This window comes from Staurois parvus, unplaced genomic scaffold (assembly GCF_062004578.1).
Source record: "Staurois parvus isolate SC_StPar_1 unplaced genomic scaffold, SC_StPar_1.0 ptg000450l, whole genome shotgun sequence".
In the NCBI taxonomy this organism is placed as follows: Eukaryota; Metazoa; Chordata; class Amphibia; order Anura; family Ranidae; genus Staurois; species Staurois parvus.
Window position 1 is genome coordinate 4,086,099 of NW_028318246.1, and position 27,749 is coordinate 4,113,847.

The window sequence follows — 27,749 nt, forward strand, 5'->3', positions numbered from 1 at the left end:
AAAGCTCTAAATTGGAGGGAAAAGGAGAGGTGTTGTGACTGAGTATCCATCAGGGGGAGTGCTCGCAATTGTTCCTGAGATGTGCTTGCTGTTCTGTTTTTGGCCATTAGAAAGAGTACAACTGGAAACTAAAGGGAAGTTGGCCATATTTGTTTGTCTGGATGCCAGGACACACGTGGGCTGCTGCTGTGGAATCTCCTGTGGCCTAAGGCAACATTTGCATTGAGTGTTTTTACTTCAGTACACTACTTGCATAGCTGTATCTTGATCTGTGTTTACTAGTGGAGGTGCACAGGTTTAGGCTATCAGAAGTAATGTCTTCCAGAAAGCTGAGTGGGGGTGGTGCAGCAGGAAAGGGCACTAATGTACCAATGCCAGGTCCTGAGGAACCTAGCTTAAGGTCCACTGTAATATCCTCTCCTGACAGGCCAGAAGCAACTGGGCAGTTTGAGCCGCTGCGTCTATCTGGCATTGTGGCTTCTGCCTCAGCATATGTAACCAAGGATGATCTTGCTTCAGCCTTAGCGGGTTTAGAAGATAAGATCGCTGGGGTGATTGCATTGGTTTCTCAGGGGACTAAGAAGCGGGATAGATCCCCATCACTGGAACCACCAATCCTGGAGCAGGAATGGGTGGAGCCTGAGGATGAGTAAGAGCTGGAGGAAAGTCAGGCAGTTGAATTTCTATCTGATTAGTCACAGCCTGAGGAGAAGCAGGCAGTCTCTGCCTCCCAGTCCCAGAGATTTTTAGTTCAAGACCTCACTGATATACGTTCTGGATTCAGGCTACCTCCAGTAGAAACCTCTCAGGTTACTTATTCTTCCCTGGGCTGTTTGAAGCCTTCACAGAGTACTCAGGCCTTTCCGGTGCACCCTCTTCTGGAGCAAATTATGTATGTCGACTGGGATCACCCAGATAGGGTTTTTGTTCCACCAAAGAGGTTTTCTTTCTTGTACCCCATGGAACAAACGTTTGTTAAGAAATGGGGTTTGCCTGTACTGGATGCAGGTGTTTCATCCCTGAATAAATCTTTAACATGTCCTGTGGATAATGTACAGGTTTTCAAGGACCCAGTCTCTCCTTAAGACCTCCTTCTCACTTCAGGTTCTGCCCCACAGCCTACTGTGGTACTCTTTGGCATTTGCCAGTTTCTTTTTGACCGTGTCAAGCAGCGGATTGGAGGACCATCAGTGCAAGGGAATGCTCGACCAAGGATTTGGAGGATGTTCCGCGTGCTTTGTGTTTCGTAGTTGATGCTCTTAAGGATTCAGTCAGCAAATTTCTCACTTGGCTCTCTTCTCAGTGCACATGCACAGGGTTTTGTGGCTGAAGAGTTGGTCAGCAGAACTGCCATGCTAAAACTTCTTGGCAGGTTTTCACTTTCATGGGGAATGGCTGTTTGGGGAAGATTTGGACAAATATATCCAAAAGATTTCAAGGGGTAGGAGTGCTCTTCTACCCTCTAAGAGGAAGTACAAACTCCTTTCTTTTAAGGTGTCAGGGGCTTCGGTTGCTGGGCTCTCATCTACCAGGCAGTTGTTTCACCACACACAGGTCCTAGCCTCCACAGGTAGTCCTCGAAGACAGATCCAAAGTCTGCCTCCTTATGAAAGGGCGCCCCCACTTGTTCAGGTAGGGGGAAGGCTTTGAATTTTGTGGCTGCATGGAGGTCTCTAATCCAAGACAAATGGGTCATATCCACGATTGTTCTGGGGTACAGACTAGAATTTTGGGTATTTCCCTCTCCCCAGTTTCTAAGATCAAATAAATCCAGAAATAAGAAGAGTTTTATATCAGGCACTCAATTGCCTATTGTCATGGAGGTTTCAGCGGACGAAAGATTTCAGGGGTTTTAATCAAACCTGTTTACAGTCCCAAAACCAAATGAGGATGTAAGACCCATTTTGGATCTCAAGGGGCTAAATCCGTTCTTAAATGTCCGATCCTTTCGTAAAAAATTGGTTCGGTCAGTAGTGGCCTCCCTACAGGATGGAGATTTTTTAGCGTCCATAAACATCAAGGACGCATACCTGCATGTACCTATATTCATTCCTCACCAAAGATTTCTGCAGTTTGCGGTAGGGGCTCAGCATTTCCAGTTCATAGCACTAGCGTTTGGGCTGGCCACGGCTCCCAGAGTTTTCACAAAAATTCTTCCTCCGGTGTTGGGGCTACTCAGAACTCAGGGAGTATCGGTGACAGGTTATCTAGACGATCTCTTGCTCAGAAATTGGTTGGTGCCAGGTCTGAAGCAGGATGTGGTCCTTAGGGTGCAGATCTTGGAACAGCTGGGCTGGGTGCTCAACCTCAAGAAGTCGGCCCTGGAACCAGTGCAGAGCCTGCAGTTTTTGGGGATGGTCCTAGACATGGTTCAGGCAAAGGTATATCTATCCCCAGAGAAACGTTGCGCCCCAAGGAACAAGGTTGGCAGTTTGAATGCCAAGAGGTATTTTTCAATTCGCCTCTGTATGAGATTGCTAGGGAAGATGGTGTCCTTGTTCAAGGCTGTTCCCTATGCCAAGTTCCACTCCAGACCGCTGCAAAGGTACATTCTGTCTGTTTGGAACAAAAAGATTCTGGCCCTGGATTACTGTATGTCTCCAGAGGTGCAGCATAGCCTGAATTTGTGGTTAATAACTCGCAGTTTTGAGAAGAGAAGATCCATTTGGCCAGTGATGTGGAAGTTGGTAACCACCGATGCCAGCCTTTCAGCTGGAGGAGGCCACAGTTTTGGGAACATGGCTTCTACGGGAAAGGGTTCTTCCCATCAATGTCCTGGAACTTCGAGCAGTCAGGCTGGCTCTGAGGTATTGGACATCCAGGCTTCAGGGTTGGCCTGTAAGGATTCAGTCCGACAATGCCATAGCAGTGGCATACATCAACCATCAGGGCGGTACCAGGAGTCGAGATGCTCAGGAGGTGAACTACATTCTGACCTAGGCAGAGAGGTCTGTTCCAAGTCTGTCAGCAGTGTTCATTCCAGGTGTGGAAAATTGACAGACGGATTATCTCAGTCGCCAGCAGTTGATTCCAGGGAAATGGGCTTTGAATCCCGATGTTTTCAAGGAAATCTACCAGCGATGGGGTTGCCCAAATGTAGATCTATTGGCAACCAGGTTCAACAATAAGGTTGGTCTTTGTGTCCAGGATAAAGGACCTTGCAAACAAAGGATTTTCCAGCAACACTTGCCAGCCTGCAGAACAGCCAATTTGGCCCTGTCTAACAGTTTGCGTTAAAAACAGAAGGTTTTGTTTGCACACATTTGCAAATACATGCATAAGCCACAGTTCCACGTCAAGGGTTCTGTATACTGTGGACCTAACTAAAATTTCCAAAGCCTCCATAGTAGGAGCACATGTATCAATCGATGGGTTAAGGGCAGGTATGCCTGGAGGAGCCCATCCCTCCTTAAAGGTAGAGGGGTACATGTGACTCCCAGCTATACCAAAATGACAGCAAGGGCATCCAATTCTTCCCTGCATCCAAATTAATCAACTACATAAAAAATGCCAACCATCCCAACCTGTAACCAGCCTTAGCAGTAAAGTGCACATGGAAAGGCAATGCACATCGCAAGCAATGGATTTCCCAGCAACAATTACCACCAGCCAGCCTGCAAAACAACCAATTTGGCCCTGTCTAACAGTTTGCTTTAAACACATAGGGTTTTGTTTGCATACATTTGCAAATACATGCGTAAGCCACAGTCCCGCGTCAACCTTTGAGGAATGGGCTTCTCCAGGCACACCTGCCTTTAACTTATCCATTAATACATGTGCTGCTGGTATGGAGGCTTTGGAAATTTTAGTCAGGTCCCCAGTATACAGAGGACCCTTGACACGAGACTGTTGCTTACGCATGTATTTACAAATGTGTACAAACAAAACCCTATGTTTTTAAAGCAAACTGTTAGACAGGACCAAATTGTTGATTGAAAATACTTTGTTTGTTTGCGATGTGCATTGCCTTTACATGTGCACCTAACTGCTAAGGCTGGTTATAGGTTGGGACGGTTGCCATTTTATGTGCAGCAGGGTAAGGGACCCTCGTGCGGCAGGGGTAGACGCCTTAGTGATTCCTTGGAACTAGTTCTCACTGATTTATGCCTTTTTTCTGATCCAGCTGCTGCCACGTCTCTTACACTGGATTTGGGAGTAGTCTATATTGCACTCAGCTGTCCAGTCACTAAATTTGATGGCGTGACTATTCAAACCCAGATCCTGAAGGATAGGGGAGTGTCGGATTCTGTCATCCTCATCATGTTGGGTGCTAGAAAAGAAGTTTCTAGGAACATTTATTACAGAACCTGGAAGGCTTACACTGCCTTGTGTGAGGTTCAAAAATGGCATCCACGAACGAACTTTCCTCTCAATCAGGACATAGTTCTGCCTTCATTCTTTCCTCATTCAGCAAGAGAAAGATCTCTGCATACCTTGGATGTGGTACGTGCTGTAAGGGTCTTCTTGAATACAACAGCACAGGTCAGGAGGTCAGATGCTCTATTTGTGCTGCCAGAGGGGCCTAGGAAGGGGCAGGTGGCTTCCAAGGTGACTATTTCTCATTGGATCTGCCAATTGATCATTCAGGCTTATGGTTTGAAAGGTAAAGTCCCACCCTTTCAGATGAAGGAACACCAGGAGTGTGAGGGTATCTTGGGCAATCAGGCATCAGTGGCTCAGGTTTGCAAGGCCACTACATGGTCTTCGGATCACACATTCACAAGGTTCTACCAGGTGGATGTCAGAGCTGCAGAGTATTCTGCCTTTGGCCGCAGTATTTTACGGATGGCTGAATAGGTCCTGAGGAATTATTGACAATGCCTATCATAGTGTCACCCTCCCTCTCAAATTTATTTTTGCTTTGGGGCATACCACATAGTAATGAATAGCCAGCTCTGTGTCCCGTGATGTACAAAAAAGAAAATTAGATTTTTTTCTACATACCTGTAAAATCCATTTCTTGGAGTACATCACGTGACACAGAGGTCCTGCCACTCTTTCTGGAATTTTCATTGTTTGCTACAAAAACTGAACTACTTCCTGTATAGGAGGGGTTATATAGGTGAGGACCTCTTCTCTGATTGGTCAGCCAGTGTCCATTTACCTATATGTGGCCTATAACCCACATAGTTATGAACAGAGTGCTCTGTGTCCCATGATGTACTCCAAGAAATGGATTTTACAGGTAAGTATGTACAAAAAATCCAATTTTTATATGAATATGTTTAAAAACAAATATATTTCCTAACCGTCAAATTTATGATGCATTCTGTTTTTCTCAGTGTTCAATGTAGAATAGTTTAATTATCTTTTTACCCTGGCAGGAGATCTGTTTTATTTCCTTTCCGTAACAAGGTGACAATGCTGTTTTATTCTGAGTGAAAATGTTCTTAAGGAGATAGAAAAAGGAGCAATTAAATGAGGCTGGGCAAGTTTGCCTTTAGAAAACCAGACTGTTTTGTTCTTGGCTAGAGGAGTATTTTAAAAGCTTATGATCTACTCAATGGGTACAGCTCATCCTGGTCACGTCCTGGACCCCTGTGCTGGGGTCACTGTGTGATGACTATTATGATGAAAGATGAAATTCTTCATCATATGTAGGGAGGAAAAGCAGCATTTGACTACATTTCTCTGAATGAGGGATTATTTTGGAGGTGAATGGTCTGGTTTCCAAGCTTGAACTAGATTATCCTGGCGTTTACAGATTTGACTTCTATCTTTCAAAATGGCCCATTATGAAGTCAATGGTGATGGCTTTGTTAGAGAAATATTGTCTGTTTAATATCTTCTATCGTGGCTACACATTTTCAAAAAAGTGATTTTATTTACACTAGCGACTTCACCACCAACATCTTGGTCGGGGTTAATTGCCAGATAGTGTCTGTTTCTCTTTTCCCCAGATAGTTCACAATGGATGAATGCCAGTTGCATGAGAAATACACCATTGCTAGTGTAGCAGATGAGCCTCTTTGCTGCTTTTTCATATCTCCTCTCTCGCCCTCTTTATCATAACTGTAGCAGATGGCTGAAAATGTTTGGCCTGAAAAAGACAGGGAAGCAGTAGCAGGGAATCTTATTATTTTTTTTTTTTTGGACTGATAACTGGACTGTTGACAAAGCTTCTTGCATGAAAATCCTAAATGTGCATCTGGGTATCTACAGATTTTGCTTCTATATGTTGCACATTGCAATTGTAGATCGAACTTCGATGGAGACAAATTAGACAGAGATTACGGATCTCAACTCCCAACATTTCTAGGTTGGTCATCCAGTGAGCAAGAGATAGGAACGGCATATCCATTGCTCAAAGTGCTTACTTTAGAGACAGTCCTACCGCTAAGTCAACTGTAATGTTTAAAATATGTTTTAAAGTACACCTATCATGAAAACATTAAGTAGCTTTCTTCCTATTAAAGTAATTGCATTATGTAAAGAGAAACAAATACGACTAGAAATTCATGGTAAAAGCTGGCATGTGAGAGAGAGCTGCTTTTTAGAGCGGCTTATGTCTGGGAGAGCTGCACCGTATAAAGGTCTTCATTATAGGAGACTAAAGTATAATCGTTAAATCTACAATTCAGTAATAAATACATGTTTTACCTTTTCATGCTTACAACCAGTGCAATTTACTGTTGCCACTTGCAGCTTTAGTCAGATTCCCTATGATCTGTCTAAAGGAAGAGACAGTGTGAATGAATGTTAAGTTGAACAGTGATAGGCAGAAATCACTGAAAAGCCCCATTTTTACTTTTAAATATAAAATTCCTCTGTAATGTTTTTTTCCTGCTTTGAGCAGTTTCTCAAAGTGGAATTGCTCCTCATTTTCAATTTCCTCTAGTTTAGTGGTATTCGCTGGAAAAAAAACAGCTAAAATAATGCTGATAAAATCTAAGAAGGTAACCTATTCAAAGGAAAAATAAAAACAACACAAATATATCTTTTACAAAAAGTATTATAGATTATTTTTTTAAATTAAATTATTCCTCATGTGCTCCTTGTTCCAATTTTACCTAGTTATATAATTTTAAACGCCTCCCGCCCGCCATATAGTGTATAGTGCAAGGCGGTTCTCTCGTTCTGGGAGGATGTCATATGCCGTCGTCCCATTCTAACCGCACATACACAGCTCCGGGAGCGCGCAGCGGACACATCGGACACAGCAGATCACTGATCGACGGAAAGAGCCGAAGATGTCAGCTCGGTCATGTGATCAGCTGTGTCCAATCACAGCTGATTGCATGTAAATGGGGAAATGCCGGTTATCGGCATTTCTCTCCACTCGAGCTGTCGCGCTGACAGTTTGAGCGGAGAGCAGAGCCGGTAATCGGCATTCCTCGGAGGGGACATGTGCACTGATAATCAGTGTACCCGGATGATCTGTGTAGCCCCAGCAGTGCCACCTGTCAGTGTCCGTCAGTGCTCATCCATGCCACCTTCCAGTGCCACATCAATGTCACATATCAGTGCCTATCAGTGCACATCAATGCCACATATCAGTGCCTATCTGAGCTGCCTTTCTGTGTCACCCATCAGTGCCAGTCAGTGCCACCTATCAATGTCAGTCAGTGCCACCTAACAGTGCCAGCCAGTGCCACCTATCAGTGCCGCCTATCAGTGCCATATTTGAGTGCCCATCAGTGATGCCTGCCAGTGCCCATCAGTGCCACCTACCAGTGCCTCCTCATCAGTGCAGCCTATCAGTGCCCATCACTGCAGCCTCATTAGCGCACATCAATGAAGGAGAAAAATCACTTATTTACAAAATCTTATAACAAAAACTAAAACTTTTTTTTTTCCAAAATGTTCAGTTATTTTTGGTTTAAGAAAAAATTTAAAAACCCAGAGGTGATTAAATACCACCAAAATAAAGCTCTATCTGTCACAAAAAATGTCATATGGCTACAGTGTTGCATGACCGCGCAATTGTCATTCAAAGTGTTACAGCGCTGAAAGCTGGAAATTGGCCTGGGCAGGTAGGAGGTATAAGTGCCCTGTAGGCTAGTGGTTAACATTAGAGTCAAAATGAATACTGTCGTACCAGTTGCTATTGTCAGTACTCCGATTTATGAGCGCTTTACTCTTACGGTAATTATGTTTTCATGACTTGCAGCATACCATTTCTAACTCTTTGTTGTACATTTCCACATTGTATTGCTGTTTACTTGAGAACCTGACCTGGCTGCACAATTTCTGTTGAAATTCCTGTTACTGGGAGGCTCTGTTGCCTCTACATAACTTGTTTGTTAATGTTCTCTTGTGGTGGATGGCTTTGGCCTGTGAGTACTGTAATACTTGTATGTGCAAAATATTTAAAATTCCTTAAAACAAAATTAATACTGTACTTGATATGAACAGTTTATTTTTTCATTGCTTAGGATTTCACTTGGAAAAGGTCAGATTACGAATCCGTTATGGTTACTACCTTTTAATTCAATTCTAAATGGTTTTAAGCTACTGCACATGCTGTTTGTAAACCCTAAATCTTTTTTCTATCATATTTGGCAGCATGCCTCAGGGTATACGTTTTCTTGGGTAAATTTTGTTTTTTGTGAATCTTTTCCAAAAGTTATTATCCAAAGTTCCTGCCAGTAACAACACTTTCTGTTGCAGGCTGACCATGCTAAAACTGTGCCTTTGCAGTAGTGTTGTCAAATTTCCATGTGTGCTCAGATCTGATCTGATAGCTCATCAGTCAACTGAAAGAGTGGGCATGGCAGGCTGACAACATTGCACCCCATTGTAAGGCAGTGGCTTAATGCTGTCTGTCTGCAGCATAAAGTGCTGTTGCTAGCAGGATGTCCACTGCAACACCTTGCAGCAGATTTAAATAAATATATAGGTTTACCAACACTCTATACAGTAAGGCATAATGCTGCGCACAGTGCAAAATTTGATTTTGGGTTTAGATTAGTCAAATAGCTTGTTAATTTTCCTTCACCAGCAGGGGAGTCACTTTGCTTATATATATAACTCACACAGTGCTCAGCATATATTAGTACAACCCTTAAGATTTGAATCAATATCTCAATTGAGCACGAGAACAATTTCCAGAATTTTGACAAAACTGAGTTTTATAGAACATTTGTTTAGCTCATTACATGAAAGTAAGGTTAATAATATAACTTAGATTACAAAATCTCTAGTTTTACTCAAGTTAATTGATGCAAAAATGAATACACCCCACAACAAAAACTACTACATCTAGTATTTTTTATTACCTTCATGATTTGTAAGGCCAGCACCAAGTCTTCTAGGCATGGAATGAACAAGTTGGTGACATATTGCAACATCTATCTTTTTCCATTCTTCAAAAATGACCTCTTTTAGAGCCTGGATGCTGGATGGAGAGGTATGCTCAACTTCCTCCTAGATTGTAAGCTCGAAAGAGCAGGGCCCTCGATCCCCTCATGTTTTGCATTGTATTGGTATTGTTCTGTCACATGTTCTGTCCCCCTTTGTAATGTACAGCGCTGAGCGAACTAACGGCGCTTTATAAATACTGTATAATAATAATAACTTGTCTCTTCAGAATTCCCCATAGGTGTTTGATTGGGTTCCTATCAGGATACATACTTGGCCACTGAATCACTTTCTCTCTGTTGTTCTTCAGAAATGCAAGTGGCCATAGATGTGTGTTTTGGCTTATTGTCATATTGGAGAAGTGCACAGCAACCAAAGGCACAGAGTGATGGTAACATCTTCTTTCAATATAGAGCAGTAACTCTGTGAATTCATGATACCATCAATGAAATGCAGGTCCCCGACATCCGCAGCACTCATGCAGCCCCACAGAAGGACACTGCCAAAACCATGTTTCACTGTAGGCACCATGCATTTTTCATTGTACTCCACTGCGACACCTTACAGTTTTGAAGCCATCCATTTAAACAACATTTATCTTGGTCTCATAACTTAACTCCAGAGTACAGAGTTTCAGTAGTCTTCTTCTTTTTCAACATGGGCCCTGGCAAATTCTAGGTGGACTTTTTTGTGCATGGGCTTTAGGAGAGGCTTCCTTTGTGGATGCTACCCATGCATATCATTCCTCTGCAGTGTATGCCATACTGTGTCACAGGAAACTATCCCCCCAGTTTGGCTTTCTACTTTTTTAGCTAACTGCAATGAACTTTCATGGCGATTTTCTTCAAACCTTCTTATCAGAAGATGCTCCTATCGAGGTGTTAACTTCCATGGACAGCCTAGATGTCTCTGTGAGATGGTTACAGTTCCATCTTTCTTAAATATTTGTATCACTTTTTCTTCAGTATTCTTACTGACAAGTATAGCTTTGCTGATCTTCTTGTAGCCTTCACCTTTCTTGTTTAAAGAAATTTTCTTCCTCAGGCCTTGAGACATTTTTCTTCCATGTGGTGCCATTCCTGACAGCATAAAATGGGAAGGGGGTTTTCTGTGTTAAGTAATGCCCTTTTATAATCCACTGTCTGCTAGACACCTGTTTAATTATTAATTAGACTCATCTGTAGTTGATTTCTTGTTAATTAGGATAAAATTTAGCTTTGCTCCTAAGACTTTCATTGGGGTGTATTCATTTTTGCAACATGGTCTCGATTGAATTTGTTAGGAAAAATACTTTGTGTGTGCAAATTAACAAATTTTGTTTGCAATCAATGACCCACATTTGTGGGAGTATTTTGTAGTATATTGTTCCATGGAAAATGTTGATTCTGAAAGGAAAGTAAAGGTTTTCTGACAAATCTGTTGGGGTGTACTCATTTATGCTGAGCACTGTATATAAATGTTGCAGTTTTCAAGTGGTTTACCAGGGTTACTCATTTATACTGAGCAGTGTGTGTACTTTTTTTTTTGCAGCAGCAGCAGCACTTGTCAGCATGCCCAAATCACATTTGGATTATGAAAAAAAAAATGTTCTAATGATTGTAATATAAAAGCACTGCATTTCCTCATCTCTTACCGAAGGCAGCCTAGGTCACTGACAATCAGTAATTAAGTTAGAGAGACCATTTATCTAGTTTTGAGCTATAAGAAATGCCCCCATATAAATATATACCAACCACACCATCACAGCAAAAAATGAAAAGTGCAGCAAGATCTCCATGGTGCACTTTTATTTTTTGCTGTGATGGTGTGATCGGTTGTGGCCCCCACCTCCTTTTTGACTGGCCCAGTGCCCGCATACCTATTCTATGCTTGGTTTCTGGGGGATTGGTATTCAGACCTTGAGTGTGATATCTGTTTGAGATTCAGTGGTTGATATACATATGACAAATGCTGTGATGCTTCCGCAGTTTCCCTGATGAAGCAGTTGTGAACTGTGAAACGTTTTGGTGCACCTGTTGGTACAGACCGGCGGGATACACGTTATGCATTTTGTATTGGTTTTAATATTATGTATTACAATGTTTGTAAATATAGTATTGTGGTTATCCCACCATTCTTTTTTTTTAACAGGTTTCAATAAATTCTGCTTTTTAGAAAATTGTGTTGCTATTTTGAGTACGATGCCCTTAAAGTCCCATGTTTTTTGGTAACTTCCCTTTTTGTTGTTTCTGCTATAATTTGGGATGTGGCATTGTACACCCACTTCCTGAGATATGGTAATATTTTTCGTCTAATTCAAATATATTTGTAAATTAACAGAACCTAAACATTGGTGTTTGTTTATGTTACAGCTTGAATTTACAATGCAAGAAGCTGTGAAATGCCTTCATGCACTTGAAGAATATTGCTCTTCCAAAGATGATTACAGCAAATTGTGTCTTCTGCTAACTCTCCCGAGGCTCACAAACCACGCAGAGTTCAAGGACTGGAATCCAAGCACGGCACGGGTGCATAGTTTTGAAGAAGCTTGTGCTATGGTAGCAGAGTTTATCCCTGCTGATCGCAAACTAAGTGAGGCTGGATTCAAAGCCAGTAATAATCGCTTGTTTCAGCTCATCATGAAGGGCTTGCTCTATGAATGTTGTGTGGAGTTCTGTCAAAGCAAGGCCACAGGTGAAGAGATTACAGAGAGTGAGGTTCTACTTGGAATAGACCTTCTCTGTGGTAATGGATGTGATGATCTGGACTTGAGTCTTTTATCTTGGCTTCAGAACTTGTCTCCTAGTGTGTTCTCTTGTGCCTTTGAACAGAAGACCCTGAATATCCATGTTGACAAGCTTATGAAGCCCAGCAAGGCTGGCTATGCTGATCTTCTTACTCCACTTATCAGCAAGCTTTCCCCTTACCCTTCTTCACCAATGAGACGCCCACAATCTGCTGATGCCTATATGTCTCGCTCATTGAACCCAGCCTTAGATGGACTGACATGTGGACTGAGTGGTCATGATAAAAGGTCAGGTGACCCTACAAACAAAACCTCTCCAATGTCACACTCATTTGCTAACTTCCATTATCCTGGAGTACAAAACCTCAGCCGCAGCTTAATGTTGGAGAGCTCAGACTGCCACAGCATCTACGAAGAATCGTCTGAAAGGTATGCAACAACTTTTGGGTGTGTTACAGGGCAGAAATGAAGCAAATACATGATTCAGTTGATGAAATGTTTGATATTTGCATTGAAAGATATTTCTAGAAATCTGCAGGTAAATTTTCTACTGTACATCATCAATCAGTTCCCATATTACCCGTGTTTTGTTTTTAGAATTATGAACCTCCAAAAATGGTAAGAAAATAATCTGTGTGCAAGGAACACTGACATCTATATAATTGGTTTCACTTGTTTATTTTGAGCCACAAGCTTGTATTAACCTTTTGATTATCTATCTTTTTTGTAAGTGAATTACAGAGTGTACCATAATTCATTTACCCTACTTGTTAAATTTACTGGAGTTCTGAAGTCAACTTTCCTTAATTTCTTGTAAAGCCCAGCTTTTTTGATTGTTCTGGGAAAGATTGAGACCTTTGTTAGGTTTTTATTGCGGTCTGTGTCCCGTTGGTAAGAGTTGACTCCTGTACTGGTGACCACACAAGGGGATCTCTCCAGTTGAGACACAGACAGCAATAGTAATGGACAGAAATTCTAAGTCCCAAGTTTACTAAAAACTAAATTACTTTATTTGAATCCGAACGATCAAAGAAGCATAGGAGACACAAGTATGTATTCCTTTTATTTTTTGCTGCCTAGCAAGCCTGTCCTTGCGCTTAGTCCTGGCAAATCACATGTTTACCCTAAACTACCATCTGCAACATTAACTATACTATTTTAATAATACAAATGTATTAAAAATATTACACAAAATACACGTTAAATCATATACCAGAAATAATAGATAATTTGCTATAGCAAATGGCAGAACATACAGTTAGGTCCATATATATTTGAACACAGGCACAATTTCATACTTTTGGCTCTGTATGCCATTAGAATAAATTAAAACAAAACAATCCAAATGAATTTGAAGTGCAGACTTTCATCTTTAATTCATGGGGTTGAACATAAATATCAAGTACAAATTTTAGGAACTGCAACCATTTGTATACACGGTCCCTCCATTTTCAGGGGCTCAAAACTAATTGGACAAATAAGTATAATCATAAATAAAATGTTCATTTTTAATAGTTTGTTGACAATCCTCTACTGGCAATGACTGCCTGAAGTCTGGAACCCATGGACATTACCAAAGAGTGGGTTTCTTCCTTTCTGATGGTTTTCCAGGCTCTAACTGCAGCTGTCTTTAGTTGTTCTTTGTGGGTCTTTCTGCCTTTAGTTTTGCCTTCAGCAAGTGAAATGCATGCTTAATTGGGTTGAGATCAGGTGATTGGCTCGGCCATTGCAGAATATTCCACTTCCTTTCCTTCAAAAGCTCCTGAGTTGCTTTTGCAGTGTGTTTTGGATCATTGTCCATCTGTACTGTGAAGCGCCGTCCAATCAACTTTGCTGAATCTGGGCTGACAGTATATCTCTAAACACTGTAGAATTCATCCGGCTGCTTCTGTCTTCTGTCACATCGTCAGTAAACGCCAATGACCCAGTGCAACTTTATGCCATGCATGCCCATGCCATCACACTGCCTCCACCATGTTTTACAGATGACGTTCTGTGCTTTGGATCATGAGCTTTTCCAAGCCTTCTCCACGCTTTTTTCTTCCCATCATCCTGGTATAGATTAATCTTTGTTTCATCTGTCCAAAGATTGCTTTTCCAGAACTGGTCTGGCTTTTTTAGATTTTTTTTTTTTCAAAGTGTAATCTGGCTTTTCTATTCTTCAGGTTTATGAATGGTTTGAACCTTGTGGTGAACCCTCTGTATTTGCACTCGTGAAGTCTTCTCTTGATTGTAGACTTTGACAATGATATGCCCACCTCCTGGAGAGTGTCCTTCACTTGTCTGGATGTTCTCAATGGGTTTTTCTTTATCATAGAGAGGATCCTGCGATCATCCACCACTGTTGTCTTCTGTGGCCGTCTGTACCTTTTTATGTTGCTGAGCTCACCAGTGCGTTCTTCTTTCCTCAGAATGTACCAAACTGTTGATTTGGCCACTCCTAATGTTGCTGATATCTCTCTGGTGGATTTGTTTCATTTTTGAAGCCTAACAATGGCCTGTTTTCACTTGCATGGACAGCTCCTTTGCATTTGGAATCTATTGTTGTGAACCTACATCATGCCTTCAAATACCAAACTTAGAATCAACTCCAGACCTTTTATCTGCTTAATTGATGAAGAAATAACAAAGGAGTAGCCCACACCTGGCCATGATACAGCTTTGGATTCAATTGTCCAATTACTTTTGGTCCCTTGAAAAAGGGGGGATGGTTAATCTTAAGAGCTGTAATTCCTAAACCCTTCCTCCAATTTGGATGTACATACCCTCAATTTAAACCTGAGATTGTGCACTTTCAGCCCATATCCAATATATAACTATAACTTGAATATATTTTGGTAAATACCTGAAAAAAACTAAAATTGTGCCTGTGTCCAAATATATATGGACCTAACTGTATAGGTGCAAACAGTCTGCAGAAACAAACATTGAATATGGCCATTAAACTGAACTCCAAAAGCTTGATTTAAAACTGGTGTCTGAAGCATAAAGCACTGCTGAGAAATTGATTTGGCAGTACTGGCCTGCACCAGGTATATGGTAGATAATTTCTGCTATATAGGGTACAAAGGACAGGATATTTGAGATGCAAAGTTTCACAAGGAAAACTGAAGTTTGGTCATTCTGTTAACGCACAGTACCACATATTTCACCAGCAACTTTCAGTCAGTGAAAATAATTTTTGCATCCAATTGAATTTAACTCCTTGATCCCTGAAATAAGTGTAATTCTTAAATTGCATTTATGCAGATATTTATTTGTAAAATATTTTGAAAACCATTTATCATTTTCCTTCCACTTCACAATCGTGCCAATTTGTGTTGGTCTATCACATAAAATCCCAATAAAATACATTTAGTTTTTTGGTTGTACTATGACAAAATGTGGAAAATTTCAAGGGGTATGAATACTTTTTCAAGGCACTGTAGGTTTTATGCTCTGTGACCACTAATTGGTACAAAGGAAAATGAGCAGTTTTTCTTTAATCTGTGCTTACTATTGCAAAATGCAAGTCAATCTTAGATCTATTTGTTCAGTATATTTAGCATTATGCCTGCATACAGTTTTCTTAAACCATGTTTTGTGAATCTGTTGGAAAGATTCTTTGATGCTGCCAGTAATAGCACATGCAGTAATAGTTGCATGCTGACGACACTATGCCACTGCCTCACAACTAGCAGCAGTCTTGTCAATGTATAAAAATATATAATCCCCCTGCGCTCCACTGGTATGAACAAACACAACAAATATATGCAAGCTGCTACCACCTATTCCCAATACCACAGGATGTATGACATAAAAAAACAAATATTGGTGAAGCGCTTCACATGAAAAACTAAATAAGTAGGTGCAATGATATAAAAATACATATAAAGTGACCACACTGTATTGAAAGGTATTGATAATTAATGCTAAATGATCCCCCAAAAAAAATATATAAGTGCCAAGTGCTGAAAGTGCAAAACAGGTCATGCGTTTGCTGACTAGATCGTGCCAAAATAAAATATATGCACAGTAAACATAATACACAATAACATTACACACTCTAACTGAAAGTGGAAAGTGCTCAGTATGGGTATGAATATAGGTTAAAAGTAAAATCCACAATAAAGTGCAAAACAGGTCATGTGTTTGCTGACTAGACCATGCTAAAATGCAATATATGCACAGTATACATAATACACAATAACATTGCACACTCTAACTGAAAGTAACAGCATCACGTAAGTGTGAAAGTTTATTAGCTCTCATAAAATCAAAGACCATATGCACTCAGTGTGTTTAAAAAGCATCATGTAGAATAAATAGAATCTGGGTGCCATTTTACCTATTTATTCTGATGTCTGTAAGTGTTAGGCAGGCTTGAGAAAGGGGTAGGAATGGCCCAAAACATGTTGCCATAACCTCTCTGACATCCTCATGCCATTTGGTGCCCTGCTTCCATCATAACGATCTCCATGCCGTCCACAGTGACCCTTCTGGTTCCTGGCAGGAAGCTATCTACATGAGGAAGTGCCTGGGCTGGGGAAAGGCTGCCATCTAATGGCTTTACATTACTTGCCACTTTTTGGATCACACACTGTGAATGCATAATCTTTGTTTTTATGACAGCTAATAAACTATTACACTTAGTCAGTGGTGCTGTTTTCCTTTCTCTTGTCTTTTACATACAGTGAGGAACAGAAGTATTTGAACATCCTGCGATTTTGCAAGTTCTCCCACTTAGAAATCATGGAGGGGTCTGAAATTCCCACTCTGAGAGACAGAATTAAAAAAAAAAAACAATTCAGGAAATCACATTGTATGATTTTTAAAGAATTTTTGTCTTGCACTGCTGAACATAAGTATTTGAACACCTAAGAAAATCAGTGTTAATATTTGGTACAGAAGCCTTTGTTTGCAATTACAGAAGTCAAACGTTTCCTGTAGTTCTTGACCAGGTTTGCACCAGGGTGGATTTGATTTAAATCACAATTTAAATCACTAGTCGGTAAGGCTTGATTTAAATCCTAGTTTTCTACATAGACTAATTCTTGCTGATATAACTTTAATATGCAAATAGATGAAGATTTTTAGAATAACTTTTCATATTAGTTTTTTTTATTCCCAGTTTAATAGGTTAATCATTCATATTTGGACAACTTTTCTGTTGTACTTAGGAAGGAGAAAAATAATCATTACCTTAATAATAACAATTTAAATAGATTTATTCAACTGAAACAATAACATTCCAGCATATGTTATTTGCTTAAACAAACATCCATGTTTGTTAACTAATTTGGCAAAACAAAATATATATATTTTAAGAAACTTAGACTGTCAGCCCCTTCCTCCTCACACTTAGTTTCTTCTTGTGCAGATCTATTCCACTCCAAACAATCAGAAAAATTTTGTTTCTATTCTATTCACTGAACTTCTTGAAACTTAGCACTGAAGGGGTTGATTCTGTATTCATAGGTTTGTAGAAGTTAGGATTAAGGTCTTTTTCTTAACTCTGTTCATGTTATAACATTTTTGCTATGAAGAAGAGGCATGTGATCTCCGCTGAGTCAAATTCAGTTTTGAGAACTGAAAAGTACACCAAGCATCTGTGATAATAACTTGTAGGCAGAGAAACTGCCCAATAATCTTACAAAAACCTCTGGAAGAGCATGACATTGTGAATGGATTCATGGAATTTATTTACCAAAACAATTAAACATATACAGCCTTATTCTACATAATTAAAAAACTAATCTTTATTTCATGATGGAATAACCTTTGGATGGTAATATATTTTCCTCAAAAAGCATTTTATTTAAAAAAATCTGATTTAAATAAAAACAAATCCGATTTAAATTTTAATAAATCCGATTTAAATCAAATAAATCCGATTTAAATTAAAAAAATCCGATTTTTTTTTTTTTTTTTTTTTTTTTTTTTTTTTAAATCATTGATTTTTATCCACCCTGGTTTGCACACACTGCAACAGGGATTTTGGCCCATTCCTCCACACAGATCTCCTCTAGATCTGTCAGGTTTCGGGGCTGTCGCTGAGCAACACGGAGTTTCAGCTCCCTCCAAAGATGTTCTATTGGATTTAGGTCTGGGGACTGGCTAGGCCACTCCAGAACCTTGATATGCTTCTTACGGAGCCACTCCTTGGTTATCCTGGCTGTGTGCTTCGGGTCGTTGTCATGTTGGAAGACCCAGCCACGACCCATCTTTAATGCTCTGACTGAGGGAAGGAGGTTGTTGCTCAAAATCTCACAATAAATGGCCCCATTCATCCTCTCCTTCATACAGTGCAGTTGTACTGTCCCCTTCGCAGAAAAGCACCCCAAAGCATGATGTTACCACCCCCATGCTTCACAGTAGGGATGGTGTTCTTGGGATGCAACTCATCCTACTTTTTCCTCCAAACATGACGAGTGAAGTTTAGACCAAAAAGTTCAACTATGGTCTCATCATGGTCATTGGCAAACTTCAGACGGGCCTGGACATGTGATGACTTGAGCAGGGGAACCTTCCGTTCAATGCATGATTTGAAACCATGACGGCGTAGTGTTCTACTGACAGTGACCTTTGAAACTGTGGTCCCAGCTCTCTTCATATCATTGACCAGCTCCTCCCTTGTAGTTCTGGGCTGATTCTTCACCTTTCTTATGATCAGTGATTCCCCACAAGGTGAGATCTTGCATGGAGCGCAGTCTGAGAGAGACTGACAGTCGTCTTTAGCCTCTTCCATTTTCTAACAATTGCTCCAACAGTTGATCTATTTTCACCAAGCTGCTTGGCAATTGCCCCGTAGCCCTTTCCAGCCTTGTGGAGGTCCACAGTTTTGTCTCTGGTGTCTTTTGACAGCTCTTTAGTCTTGCCCATGGTAGTAGTTGGCATCTGACTGACTGTGGGGTGGACAGGTGTCTTTAAAGAGCTCAGACAGGTGCTACTAAGTTAGATTAATGAGTGGAGTAGAGGTGGACTTTTTAAAGGCACAGTAACAGGTCTTTGAGAGCCAGAATTCTTGCTGTTTCTTAGGTGTTCAAATACTTATGTTCAGCAGTACAAGACAAATAAATTCTTTTAAAATCATACAATGTGATTTCCTGAATTTTTTTTTTTAATTCTGTCTCTCAGAGTGGGAATACACCTACAATGTGAATTTCAGACCCCTCCATGATTTCTAAGTGGGAGAACTTGCAAAATCGCAGGGTGTTCAAATACTTCTATTCCTCACTGTACATGTGTCTCCTCTATGCTGACACCCGTGCAATCATGTGACCGGACCAAAGTGCCCCTAGACTAGGTTAGTATATACATCTTTTCTTAACAGGGTGATTGAAATAGGCTTAGAATTGGATTGGGAGTAGATTTAAAGCGAGCATGGGGCAGGGCCGAAGTGAGCTGTGTGTCTGAATAAACGCAAGCAGCCTGGCTCAGGAGCGAGTCCGCACATGTTTCCCCATGGGAAGCGGCTTCCTATGGGGGCACTCAGCGGGGGGGTTGGGGGGGGGTAGCCAGGAGTACCGCCGGGGGACCTGAGAAGAGGTGGATCAAGGCCACTGTGTGCAAAACCATTGCTTAGGGCAGGTAAGTATAACATGTTTGTTTATTTTTTAAAAAAATAACCTTTAATATCACTTTAAAGGATAAGTTCACCTTTTAGACAAAAATAATAAATGTAAAATTTTTTTGCAGGTAAAAAAAATGTGCATTTATTATTTTTGTCTGCAGAAGCCTGGAAAGCATTTCACTAGCGATCAGTAAATCGCTGATGCCATGCAGCTTTCCTGAAGACCCGTCAGAATATCTGCTTGCCGTACGGGATGTATGGTCTGTACGGTCAAGCAGATATTCTGACAGGAAGAATGAATGAACTACCACAGCACTTCACAGCGCCGTGGTGGGTTCATAGAGGACTACAAGCTGACAGTTGCTAAGGCGGTTGGGACTTTAGTCTCTCATTCACAGATGACTGTGACTGCGTGACACGGTCTTGTGGGCGGAACTCCGCATGGCCACAGGGTTTTTTTTTTTTTTTTTTATTGATTTTCACATGTATATACATACATCACATTTGAAAGAGAAACAAGAGAAAGAAGCACATCAATGGTAGAAATCTGCAAGGATACAAAACATATGTCGTCACAAAAAAAAACAGTGGAGAAGCAGTTAAATTCGTACATTTTGGGCAGGTTGAGAAAAAAATAAAGACATCCCATAGGTTCCATACTGCCTCAAACACCGCAATCGAACAAGCATGTTAAGCGGTCAAATATTCCATCTGTCTTACATCAGCAATAATTTTAAACAAAGTCAACATCGAAGGAGGAATGGAGGATAGCCAACACATAGGAATGCTCCTTCTGGCCGCAGTCAGAACATGCGCGGAGAGTTTCATGGACGATTTGGAGAGGCCCGGAAATGGCAGGCTCAATAAAAAGTATAGAGGCTCGAAAGGGAGAGAGGCGTGCAATAGCAATTGTAATAAGGACAAAACCTCTTCCCAAAAAGGAGTAATGGACCCACATGCCCAACAAATATGGTAGAGAGAGCCAAAGTCCTTCCCACAGCGCCAGCAGACAGAAGCATTTGGGTTACAGGCAGGGAGTACTTCAGGCGTTTTGTACCACAACATCATAATTTTGTATGTATTTTCCTTATAAACCATGCAAACAAAGGATCAAGGTGCGTTTTTTCCCATTTTTTTTTTTTCCCCACAGTGTCAGATCAATGTCACATTGTAAAAACTGGGACCACTTGTGCATGTAATGATGAGTGTCATTCGATAAGGGGGGAGGCGTCCATAAGGAGTCTATATGTATTAGAGATGATACCCCTTTGATGTGGGCCCTGTATACATAAACGTTCAAAGGGAGTGGGCTTCCCAAGGGTCAATGAGGGTGATATGGTAGAGAAAAAGTGGCGTATCTGAAGATAAACCACGTTTTTTTTGTTTTTTTTTAAATTTGAAAGCTAGAGAGGGGGGAGAAAATCCCCCGCTAGCTGTCAAAGTGGGGATTGGGGGGGAACTGGGGCTGGTCTGAAGGTAACATGTTACACCCTGAAAATGGGTGTAACATGTTACGAAAGATGAACTTCTCCTTTAAGCCTAGCTAGCTTTTGACCAGACTTCTACTTTAAAAAAGACAGGATGAGTAATTAGGTTATACTGCTGCCTTCGGGAGACAGGACACTGACAAACAAAGCTGTAAGGATATAACCCAACCACTCCCATCATGCTTCATTTTTTTTTCTGTTCGAGTGTCAGGAAAATCTTTCCTCCTACTGGTCTGGAAGATTTTCATGTTGGATACCAACTTGCTGGGCTGAGGAGGAATCCTGGACACTGTCTCGTGCAAGCAGTATTCTAAAACCTAGGGTGATTTGGCTATTCCTTCAATGCCGGACCTCTTGACCACAAGGTCACCCACCCTGGATTTTGTTGGATTATGGTAATGGTTTATATCAACCATCAGGAAGAAAAAAAAAAGTCTTGCAGCCCTGTCTGCTGTGCATGACTCAGATGTGGAAAATTGGCAGCTGGAATTCCTCAGCTGTCAATTTCTGGTCTCAGCCCAGGGTGTTTCAAGACCTCTGTTTTAGGTGGGTAATGCCAGCCGTGAACATTTTGGCCTCCAGTTTGAACCGCAAACTGAGCAAGTTTGTATCCAGGTCCATAGATCCTCTACCCTTTGTAGTGGATACACTGGTGGACTTGGTTGATTCAGTTCAACTTGCTCTTTTCTGAAACTCCTTCCTCACTTTTTCTGCATGATTCAGACAGTGGGCATTCCAGTAATCCTCATTTATCCAAACTGGTCACAGCCGAACGTAGCTTAATTAGACTCCTGTTCCATGGGCCCTCTCCATTCATCTGGATTTTCTGTCCCAAGGACCAGTTTACCACCCTGCTTCTCGGGCTTGCTTTAGCATCCTGGCCCAGGCCCTGAAGTATAGGAGGCTACCTGACTTGGCTATCCCTAAGCTCTTGAAAGCTTGGAATTGGATGGTGAATTCTACCATTGCACTTGAAAAGCATATTTCCCTTGATGCAAGGCAAGGAAATGTCATCCCAATAAATAATAAATGGAGCAAATCCTGTTTTTCCAGTCTGGATCAAAATGTTTGGCCTGAGTACCATCAAGGGTAAAATCATAGCCTTAGTATTTTTTTTTTTATTCAAAGACCACTTGCATCTCACTCATTCCCCTTGTTACTCTCCCTCACAAGTTTACTTTCATTGTTGCTGCCATAGTATCTGAGTTGATGGACTTAACCTGTTAAAAAATAAACAAAGTACAAAGTCGAAGTTGCCTTGAAGCCTAACCCCTCTTATCTTCCCACAGTGATTTCTTCCTTTTATCTTGTAATTACATGATGCATTTTTCTGCACAGAAAAAAAAAACACACATAACACCAGCATTGTGGTACGAATTGTTTTCTTTGTGCACTTACATAGATCTGCATTTAACAGGTGGGAACAAGCCCTATTGACTTTTATAATCCACTGATAATAGGATAACCTTTTTTGGTAATGGCAAGTCTATAAATTGAGTGACTTGTTTACTTGATGGTAAAGCATCTCACAGACTTGGAGCCAGAACACTGATCTTCAGGTAGTAGTACTTGGCCCTTATCAGCACAGGACTGTTGGTTCTAGTCAGCATAAGATATAAATTAGCATAGCAGTGATGTCACTAAACGTCCAGAGAATTGAGAACACCCACACAAAAAATGCTGAAATGGACAGATTTCCTTGAATGAATAATTGTGTAAATGTTAATATTCCACTGTTGCTGGTACTAGGTTATGGAAATAACTCAAAATGTTCACGTAATAAGCAAAGCAAATGATCTTTTATTTTCTGTTTTGGTACAGGCAATTTTGACAGATCATTAATGCAAAATAACTGTGCGTCATTACTATGCTGATAGCAGTTTCTTGTCACCTATATTGAGACTTCAATCTTTACTCCCTACATGCTGCTACAGATGGTTTTTTTTTTTTTCAATAAATGACATAGCTCGGTAACCTGGGGCTTGGGGACCCACCTACGGTCCTAGGAATAATGTGTTGGTGTTCCTATGTTATCAGTTGGGGTTCGGCTTTTAGCCTGGGTTTACACTTTTGCGGTGCAACGTATCACATGTGATTTGCACTGGAACCACACCGCATTCCTGTGCAAATCACATGCGAATTCTATGCGGTGCGATTTGAGCCATACATTGTGTGTGGCTCAAATCGCATCACATTCGCACCAAAAAGGTGCAGGACCCTTTTTTTTGCTCTGCACTAGAATCGGATCGCATGTGTGTTCATACCCATGCAATCCGATTCTGCGCATCGCACCGTGTTTTGCGAACTGATTTCGGGGTGTTGTTAACTTAAAATACACACCCACAATGGTTCATGTGAACAGGATGCAATTATGATGCAATGCCAAAATCACACAGAAACTGGTGCAAATTTCACACCACATCAGTGTGAACCCAGGCTTAATTAGAGACAGAGCAAAGTTGAGCACCCATATAAAAATAAAAGAAAAGGTAACGAACTGCTAAGGGTGTTTTCTTTGTGTTTTTTTTTTTTTTTCCTGTACTATAGGAGTGACACCCCACAGGAGAAAGAGGCTCTGAACAGCAGTGAAACTTTGTGCCAAAACCCAAGTTCTGAAAAAGATCATCAGAGTGCTGATGTCCTTGAGGATCCGAAGAAGTCAGACAGGAATGAGGTATTTTCCTAGTTTTTAGTAGTCTAAGGTCTTAGAGATGGTGAATGAAGTATCCAGTTATATTTTACTTGAGACCGTTTTACTAGTAATATTTTCAACTTCCCCACCATATCTTCCCCAAGTATTATACTTGATTGTCTGCTCTCCAGTAAGCTTCCCTTATGCTTTTACCTTGCTTTCTCATGGGGTTTTTTTTTTTTTTGCATTCTCACCTCTTCCTGAGGTTGTAGTTCATGTACTAATAGCAAGCATCCTGCCAAGATCCTAGAAACAAAATAACTGGATCTGACCTCAGCTTGTTCATCATTTGGGTGATACTTCTTATTCCTGAGATGAGGCTCATTTGTCTAAATGTATTTTTGAGATTACAGGACTTGTGTGTTCAAAATTTACAAAGAACAAGCCAGAAACATTGTTCAGACAGTTTTATTTTTGTATGTGTTTTAGCTTCGGGATTCCACAGACCAGTTTGAAGAATATTACCGGCAGAAATTACGTTACCAGCAGCACCTGGAGCAAAAGGAGCAACAAAGACAGCTCTACCAGCAAATGCTTTTTGAAGGGGGAGTGAACCAAGCAGAAGAGGTAGAGCATCCACAGAATCTCACAGAGCAATTTCTTAATAGGTAATTATATGATAAAGATGCTCCAAACACAAATATTTAGAAAAGGCATGCTTTTCATTCTATAGGTTCTTAGACATTTGTTCCTGCATTTGAGCATGTATTCATTATAAGATAAAAACGTACAAAAACCATTTCAATCTGCTAGCCTGTTTCTGTGAAGTTTTGTCTAGATTAATATTATACGGTAATGCAGGATTCAAATTGGGTGCAGTCACCATGTTTTAGCAGGCAGAGAGCTGTGTTTGGGCATAACTACATACAGTTTTTAGCTATACTGTTAGGTGGTATAACTTAAAGGCTTTGTTTGTAGTACATGAATTTAAAATGTCTGTACAACACCATAATCTTGTTTCATACAAGACATGTTTGTTTTATACCATTCCAAAGTAGAACTGAATACATAGTGTGGCATATAATATTTTTTCAGAACCCTCAGATTTTTAGAAAATTTGTGCATGCCCTAGACCATGAAATAATTTTGTCTTTTTTGTATTCCTTTTAAGATCAATCAAGAAGTTAGGGGAGTTGAATGTGGGGATGGAACCTCTAAGTGAGGACATTCAGCCAAAGAATAGACAGCACAACGGTCCCAGAGAAGACAGCTCTTCAGCCACCAATGGACACACACCTCCAGTATCGACTTCATTGCTTAGAAATCCACAACCTGATGGACAGAGTATCAGCACCAGTACTCCTCGTAAGCGAGGTGCCACTAACCACATCCCATTCCCAGAGGAATCACCTGTGTATGGAACTGCTGGGTCAGTGAAATAATGAATCTGTTTCCAGATTTGAACTCATGTACACAACTGTAGAAAGTAATTCTTTTCATTTTAAAATAGTATCGCCAATCTAAAAAATTGAAAATGCACAAAAAAATTCAAGTATTTTAAATACTTACTTGTAGTTCTTTTCTTTCCATAAATTAATTTTATTCATTTGCAGTGTGCCTTTAAACTTCCTAAAATATGCGTCTGTTTCAGGAAGAGCCAGTTTCACAGCACAGTCTCCTTTCTCCTTGCATGTCATAGTCCTCTCCTTTTCTGGAAGTGTGCTTACCCAGCTTTTCCCCCTCACCTCCTACATAACCTTTTATGTAGTTGCCAGGTAAGGAGTGAAGGAGAATACTATAGCATGTCATTTTAGTGACCCCTCTGAATCTGCTAGGGCTGCTGACATTCTATCCAAGATGGCAGTGCCCAGAGGGGAGTCTCTGGTATTTTGAATGTCTACAAAGGGGGCAATTTTACAGGTAAATAACATACATAAAGTACATGTACAAGATTTTTGTTAAAATGAATGGCAAGTTTTTAAAAGCATAAATGTGAAAAGCGCCGCGCCAAAGATATAATAAATAATTATCCAGCTGCAGTCACTATACTCACGGTAGAGTGTGCAGAGAAACAAATATGTGTATGACCACGCTCAAAATAACAAGTGATTAAACTATTATTATTATTACAGGTACTTGTATAGCTCCATCACATCACTCCCTACCCTCGAGGGGCTTACAATCTCAGGTTCCTAACTCGCATGCATACATACACTTACTGCGGCCAATATAGACAGGAGGCAGTTAACCTACCAGCATGTCTTTGGGGTGTGGTAGGAAACCCACGCAGGCACAGAGAGAACATGCAAACTCCAGGTAGGTAGTGCCTTGGTTGGGATTCAAAGCGATGACAGGGGGAAGTGCTAACCACTTAGCCACTGTACCTAAAATAAGAAAAAAAATGTTGAAATAATACTATATAAAATGTATCAACAAAATATTCACATATTTCTAAATCCAAATAAACAAAAACAAAGTCCTTTATGTCCATCATCAAGTGCAATATGTTTTGGGCACAACACATGGCAATGTGAGTGTACTTATGATGGTTTTTATTAATAAATAATAATTGTTTTACACTATGAAGCCTTCCTTTTTGTTTTTTGACATGTTGGCAAATGGTCTGGAACTGTGAGAGCCTTGCAAGCCCATTGATAAGAGGGTGGATTCATTAACCCATTGTTGACTGTTAAAGATTGCATAGTGCTCCAACAAGATTGGAAGCTTGGTATCAAACATTGTGTGATACCTTGTAGCTCCTTTCCTTCTGGCTTATTGTAATATAATGGCTGAGCAGGAACGATCTGTCACTGGCTGTGTCCACGGGACATGGCCGATGGCAGATCAGTACACCGTCCCGCTGCCAGTGTCATGTGATCGCTTTGACTAATCACAGCAGATCTCATCACAGTTGTAAACTATGGCTTTCTTTCATGCCATTCATTCCTTTTAACTGTGCTGCGAGCTGTGATTGGTCACAGTGATTACATGTACAGACTAGGCCAGTCACTACCCATCTGTAGCATGTGATCAGCTATGGCCAATCACAGCTGATCACAACAAAAACTGCTGAATGGTATAAGCAAGCATTTTTACTGAATTAAACTAATTCAATTAAATTAGTTGGTATAAGCAAAAAAAAAAATCCTGATCGCCTGTCCAGTGTAGTACAATGTTACTATGGTAACATTGTATTGCTCTGGTCACAGTAGTAGAAAAAAAATCAAATTTTTTTAAAAATTAATTTAAAAAAAAACCAAACTATATATATATATATTTTTTTTTTATTATTACATACTGTCACCATCACTGCCGCACCAGTTATATGATGATGCTGTACTGCATTGGTGACAGTATGTTAAAAAAAAAATATATATATATGTGTACGTTTTTTTTCAATAGCCACAAAATTATGATAAAAAAAAAACTTAAAAAAAACTTGCCCTACCCCTTACAAAATATCTCAGACTGTCTCCTTTCAAAAAAGCATTCATTTTGGGGGTATTTGTACTGTCTTGGTGTTTTTGGGCCTCAAGAAATGAGATCAGCCGTCAGTACATCAGGAGTTATCAATTTAGATATTTACCATAGTTTGTGGACTCTAAAACTTTCCTACCAACTAAATAATAAACACTGATTTTGGTTATTTTCACCAAAGACCTGTAGTAAAATACATTTTGGCCTAAATGTGTGTAGAAGGATTATTTATTAAATAAAATACCGCCAAAAGAAATCTCTATTTGTGTGCGGAAAAAAAATGCTAAAAATTTCATATGGGTACAGGGTTGCATGACTACGCAATTGTCATTTAAAGTGCAGCAGCACTGAAAGGTGAAAATTGGCCTGGGCAGGAAGGGGGTAAAAGTGTCCAGTAGGCAAGTGGTGGGCCATTTACCTGAAGAGGTGAAGGACACTGGGTGCTTTGACAGCACTCTTTTTAAAGGATAAGTTCACCTACTTTTTTTTTTCTTTTTCTAAATTCCAGCTCTCCTATGTACCAATATAGCATTAATGTACTTCTTTTGCAGAAATTCAAAAGCTTTCCATCTCTTT

At 40.3% G+C, this 27,749-nt stretch overlaps 1 protein-coding gene across 2 annotated transcripts in view; it reads left to right on the forward strand.

The window, feature by feature from the left end:
* The window catches only part of WDR47 (WD repeat domain 47), a 117,720-nt gene that overhangs the window by 61,194 nt on the left and 28,777 nt on the right, over nt 1-27,749 (forward strand). For both annotated transcript variants that reach the window (XM_089688692.1, XM_089688693.1), the window contains 4 exons: nt 11,652-12,454; nt 23,612-23,738; nt 24,186-24,364; nt 24,868-25,125. In XM_089688692.1, the coding sequence (XP_089544818.1) occupies nt 11,652-12,454; nt 23,612-23,738; nt 24,186-24,364; nt 24,868-25,125 (1,367 nt within the window). The remainder of the gene's footprint in view (nt 1-11,651; nt 12,455-23,611; nt 23,739-24,185; nt 24,365-24,867; nt 25,126-27,749) is intronic.